The sequence below is a fragment of the Monodelphis domestica genome, chromosome 8, assembly GCF_027887165.1.
Source record: "Monodelphis domestica isolate mMonDom1 chromosome 8, mMonDom1.pri, whole genome shotgun sequence".
Lineage (NCBI taxonomy): Eukaryota > Metazoa > Chordata > Mammalia > Didelphimorphia > Didelphidae > Monodelphis > Monodelphis domestica.
The window spans coordinates 99,087,723-99,093,722 of NC_077234.1; the positions used below are offsets into that span (position 1 = coordinate 99,087,723).

A 6,000-nucleotide genomic window follows, 5' to 3' on the forward strand; every position below is an offset into this window, starting at 1 on the left:
TGTTAAAGACAGCTAGTAAGGGTCTTATATGAACTTAGAATGATGAGTCTTTCAGACTCCAGTCCTGGCATTCTATCCACTGCTGCATTTAGTTGCCCTTTAAGGTATAAAATGCAGGTGTAAAAAGGAAAGTATGAAATGCTTTGTCAGCTCAAAGGAAAGAAGAGATTATGGTGTGATTTATTGAAATGAGACCTCATGCAATTTAGGGTCCATGTTTTTATAATTGAGGAAATTCTGTAATTTGTAAGTTAATTTGTAAACATCAGTCCTTGAAATTGCAAGCTAAAATTAGAAATTAAAAATTAAGCTTTCATGGGGCTCTAGAGTAGTTTGAAGTGCTCCCATTATCACTTAACTTGAATGATCCAGACTTGTTACTTCCAGATTATATGATGGTTTCCATGTGTATTGAAAGGGTCCATATTTTCCAGGTACAGCTTCTCATTATTTTGAAAAGTGTTTTCCTGAATTCGCATGCCAAAAAATGCTCTTTATATGTAACCTCAGTAAATCAGTACTAGTTAATTTTTATTGAAGTGTTAAATTCTCAATATTAAGTAAACCTTATTAACATCCCACTTCATATTCTATTCACCAGAATCATCTCTGTGATCTCTTGGTATTGCTTCTCTGTTCTCTGGGCATACCTTTACGTTTTTACACCTTCAATAATGTAATTTTTCTGGGGCTGATTTTCTTAAAAGTTTTTAGCATAAATAAAATGTCACCTATGTCAATAAACAAATTCAGTGATTTCCAAGGATTCTCTTTTGGTTAAACTCTTTTCTTTCTTGGTTTCCATAAGATCAGTTATGATTATAGCACAATGATGTAGTTGCTGCATTGTTACATTATTTTAAATATTTCAGCACAATAGCTCAAATTCTAGTACATTATTTTGAATAAGAACTTCATAATAATCTTTACTGTTCACATTCCAAACAACAAAATTGCAGGTAAAGTTAGGCTTTTTATTTTTTTCTGCAAATAAAGCATTACTAATTCATCTGTTGTTATAGGTGTTTAAGAACATTTTTTTCTGTTTATTATATTTTTCTGTTTATTAAAACATTTTCAGACATAATTATGATGATTTAAAAATTACTTTAAAAAATCACATCATCTGAACATTGCATGTATAGGATACTTTGTCTCTTGCTTTCTTTTCTTTTGTGCTAAATTAGTATGCTTGTCAGATTCTTGTGTACTACAGGCTGGAAGCTAAAGATAAGTGCAAATCACTTACCCTGTCTCTGTCAGCTGGGCCAATTTCTTTATCAGTAAAATGGAGATTATAACCCTTGCTCTCAGCTACCTCATGAACTGATGTTAGTAGTAATTAGGTTAGCATTTTCTAGATTTTTTCCTATCATATTTGTAATTTCCAAATGCATTGATGAAAATTGGACAAGAAATGGGTATTAAATGCTAGTGAAGAAGTGAGCCACTGTTTGAAAAGAATATAGTTAATGTGAATAAAAACATATGTGGATTTAAAAAGGAGGAGACAAAGAATCTAACAATAAGCAGTGGTTCAGATATTTAAAGTGGGGGAGGACAGGAAATAGGAAAACAAGGATTTAGGATTAATTTATACACTATTGTTACTATACTTATAACTAATTTTGACCATCTAAAAATCACTTCTTTTTTTATTGGCTTAAAGCCTCAAGTACCTTTATGCCTCAGTAAACATTTGTAACAACTACTTAACACCATATTCAATGAGGCAAAATGTACTATTTATTAACACTTATTTCTAAATGTTTTTGGTATCTTATTTTCAAATCGGACTTTGTTGTTTAGTAGAGGAGAGGATAGACTGTTAACTTATACATTTAAATAGGATGGATAATTATTTATAATCCATTTATTCCTGACCCCTAGAGGTTTTTGAGACCCTCAAATAAAGGTATCAGTACTTAATGTTCATAAAAGTCCTGCTGACATTAGTGGAGCATTTATTTTGAATTGAATTTTGAATAAAATGCTACAATTTACTATTATTAAGTACTGTTTACTATGGGATGAAATTCTGTGAATTCCATTTTTGTTAATTGATAAAGAATTTTTGGATGTTCAAATAGATTTACTTATTTAGGTGCCAGATAATAAAATCATCTGCTTACATGATTTCCTAAAAATTTAATTCCACAATATTTCAATATTCTTGATGACATCAAAACCTGTTGTTAATCTCTTTTTAAAAAAAATTAATTTTACAGATTCAAAGCACATGTATCCATCATCCTCTCATTATACAAGGAATTGGGACAAATTAGTTGGTGAGATCAAGGAAGAAGAAAAGAATGAAAAATTAGAAGGAGATGCAGCTTTAAACAAATTATTTCAGCAGATCTATTCAGATGGTTCTGATGAAGTGAAACGTGCCATGAACAAGTCATTTGTAAGATCATATATATTTAAAAAAATAATCTAGCAAATATCAAAGTCTGGAGAAAATACTATATCTACTTTTTAAAGAATAGATTTATTTTTTTTAATTGTCACCTGAGACTTTTTGCATAGACTTATGCCTCCAAAACCTGGAATAATTTATTTTAATATCATGTAGGATATTACATGCTTCTCTGTGAAGGGTCACATAGGAAAATGACTTAGGTATCATAAATGTGGTTTATTCAGGTTTAGAAACACCTTTAAGAAATAACTGTGTTTAAACATTTTAGAATAGTTGCTTACTTAGTTTGTAATGCCTTCATAGTCTTATTTGGAAACCAATTTCATCATTTTAAACTGATAATGTTCCCTATGTATGAAAGCTTATATTGGCATGTATTTGAATTCTGTTATTCCTGCTAACCAGTTACTACCTTGGTGGCTATGGCAGTCAAGTGACAGTTCAACTCACCTTGATTTGTTTTTCAAGTCATATAAAAATCTATTACCCTTTTAGGCCATGTCTTAAGTTACATAGAATATTGTCTTTATATATTTAGACCTTTTTTTCTTTTGCTTTTATTCAAGAATGTATATGCTTAAATAAGACTATTTTGATTCTTGGATCTAACACAATGTAACTTTGTACCTTATTGCAGATGGAGTCTGGAGGCACTGTTCTGAGTACCAACTGGTCTGATGTAGGTAAAAGGAAAGTTGATGTTAATCCTCCTGATGACATGGAATGGAAAAAATTCTAAATAAATCAGTTTGCTATCAGTGTATTGCGTATATTCACCTAATGTCCACTGTGTCTATATACATTGCATTCTGGAATCTATACATAGAATATTTCCTTTAGAAATGATACCTCCTTCCTTCTTTTCTACTTTAAAAGTTCCTGTAGGTATTCTAGGTGTCTGATCAAGTACAATATTCACATTTTATCACTTCTGTCATTAAGGGTTTCAAATGTACTAAAATTTATTTGTCTTTTTCTACTAATTAGATTAGTTCTGTACTTCTATAGGAAGGGGAAGTCATTCTTTGGATGTTGAAGAGTCTTGCTTTATTTTTGATGCACAGTATTCATTTAATTTATTAGATTTGCAACCTTGGGTGAACATAGGCTTTTTTTTTCCAACTCAAATATTTTGTTTGCTTTTTAACCTTGCTTTTAAAGAAGATGCAAATATACTTTTTCTATGAAGTCATTCAGTCTATTTTATTTTTGAAGAGATTTTAGTGAGAACTTGTTATTTATTAGAGACAAATCAAAAAAGAAATTGCCATTTGATTATTTATGAAATTATATAAGTAATCGAATGGATCTTAGTTCTTGCTTTCCCAAATTATGCTGTCTTGGTATAAAAGATGGGACAATAGGATTCAATATTGCTGATTTGACCAGGCTGCGAGACAAGCTACGTATGCCTCATTGAGATCTAAGATAAGGACAACCAAATTAGCTTTAATTTCTCTTCTTTCTGCTTTTGACCCACCAGGAGTCCTGAGAACATGGCAGCAGTGGCTACTATATCTCCCATCCATAGCCCTTAGAGATTGGTGTAGTTGCATTTTCAGTTAACAAGAATTTGTAGAGCATCTGTGTTCCCAATCCTGTGCTAGGGGCTATGGAGATAGAAAAGAAATACAAGCTTAAGCAATGACTACATGGAACTTACAGCTCAAGGAGTCATAATTTATACACGTGATAAAAGAACAGTGAATACGGAAACTGTGGCACTTAATATGATTGAAGTTCAAAGAAGGGAAGATTACTTTCTAAGTGAAAATTTTTAAAGTCTCAGCAAGTTTTCCAGAATTTTGGTCCAGATTTGAAAGTCAGGGATAATGGGATTCCTCACCTTGAGAGAAATCAGGGGAAATTGGACTGTGTTTGGGGTGCTCAAAATATGGGTGCTGTGAGAAGCCACTTGGGTTTTCACCTGACATTGAAGTATTAGCTGCAGTGTGACTTTATTGTGATGGAATGAACACTGCCTGAAGATCTAGGTTCCATTTATTTCTCTGCCACATTAATAGCTCTGTAACCTTGGGCAAGTCATGTGATTTCTCTGAACCTTGTTTTCCTTATCTGCAGAATAACAGAGTTGAGCTATAATGTTAACAAAGTTTAACCATTTAGCATAAACCTCAAAATGTATGCTGTCTAGGCTTTACCCTTCTGACTCATTTTTTTTCCAACTTAAATTCTTTTTTTAAAATAAGTTTGCTGGGGTCAGCTGGGTATTTCAGTGGAACAACCAGGCCTAGAGATAGAAGGTCCTCGGTTCAAATCTGGCCTCAGACAACTTCCTAGCTGTGACCCTGGGTGAGTCATTTAACCCACATTTCCTGGTCCTTACAATTCTTCAGTCTTAGAACCAATACACAGTATTGATTCTAAAGCAGAAGATAAGGGTTGTTTTTGTTTTTTTTAAATCAGTTTGCTGTTTAAAAAAGGAGTACTAAGGGTATATAATATATTAAATACATTACTATAATATCTAATGTCTGCTATTAGAAAACTTGTGTTTGATGCTGGTGAAAAATGAATTTTTTATGTGACTGAAAGCAGTCAATTAATCCACCTGCTCTGAGGCAGTTCCATGTCCTGAACTAGTCACAGGAGATATGTAGACAGTGAATGAAGCAGTTCTTAATTTGCAGGGAGATGAAATTCTAAACTAGAGGAATAGTAACAGGTGATTGGGACCACTTTAAAAACAATACAGTTCCACTATTATCTGCATAATGAAAGTTTCTCTGCCTTCATAAAGGACTTAATGTCATTTTAGTCAAGGATCTCTTATTTCTTCCTTTGGTCCCTTATTTCTTTAGTACTTTAGAATTTTGACTCATATCACTCCTTTGATGACTCTTTGCCCTTTGAAAGTGAACTTTTCCCCCAGGCCTAGCTCCACTTTTTTTCTCCTTTAATATTTGATCTCAGAGAGTTCATATGATGTCATGGTTTCCATTACATGTACATGAATCAATTTTTCTTTTTCAGTACACCCTTTACCTATTTTCATTTAGTTTTGAGATTCACTATCTTAATGTCATCTATAATGGCCTATTTTGTTCCTTGAACTCCGTTATATAACATTTTGACCTGGCAGTGCTCTCATGCTCATTGTCTGCAAGTCTGTCCTTGTGAAAATATCTGATTCTTTCTTCACAGAATTAACCAAACTTCTCTATTCCCACTGTCAAGTGTGCATTCTGGTTATCTTCAGCAAAGAATATCTCTTCATTATTGATTTATTAATTTTTTAAATGAGTTGAACAATTTGGGGAGGGACGGCATATTTCTATCAGCAGCCATATAGTTTTTGTAACACATTTGCTTTTCTTACATTGAGAAGGATTAACCAACTGAAAAGCAAATCAGTTCTTACCATCCTCTTAGGCTACTGGAGAATATTATATTTCTCTTTGAAAGACAAAACTGGCAGTATTAAAAACATTTTAGAAATGAGGCATATGTGTAGTATAAGGTGAAAAATCTACGTTATTTTGTATGTATTTTATAAGACAAAGAATGACTCCTGGATTTTGTTAAATTTTTGTATGGATGCCAGATAGAAAGTT

General features: G+C 32.4%; 1 protein-coding gene across 1 annotated transcript in view; it reads left to right on the forward strand.

The window, feature by feature from the left end:
- Nucleotides 1–3,183, forward strand: part of SUGT1 (SGT1 homolog, MIS12 kinetochore complex assembly cochaperone) — an 88,915-nt gene extending 85,732 nt beyond the window's left edge. Inside the window, exons 12-13 of the mRNA XM_056807434.1 lie at nucleotides 2,229–2,410; nucleotides 3,063–3,183. Coding sequence (XP_056663412.1) covers nucleotides 2,229–2,410; nucleotides 3,063–3,164 — 284 coding nt within the window. The 3' untranslated portion in view covers nucleotides 3,165–3,183. The remainder of the gene's footprint in view (nucleotides 1–2,228; nucleotides 2,411–3,062) is intronic.
- Nucleotides 3,184–6,000: the final 2,817 nt, after the last annotated feature.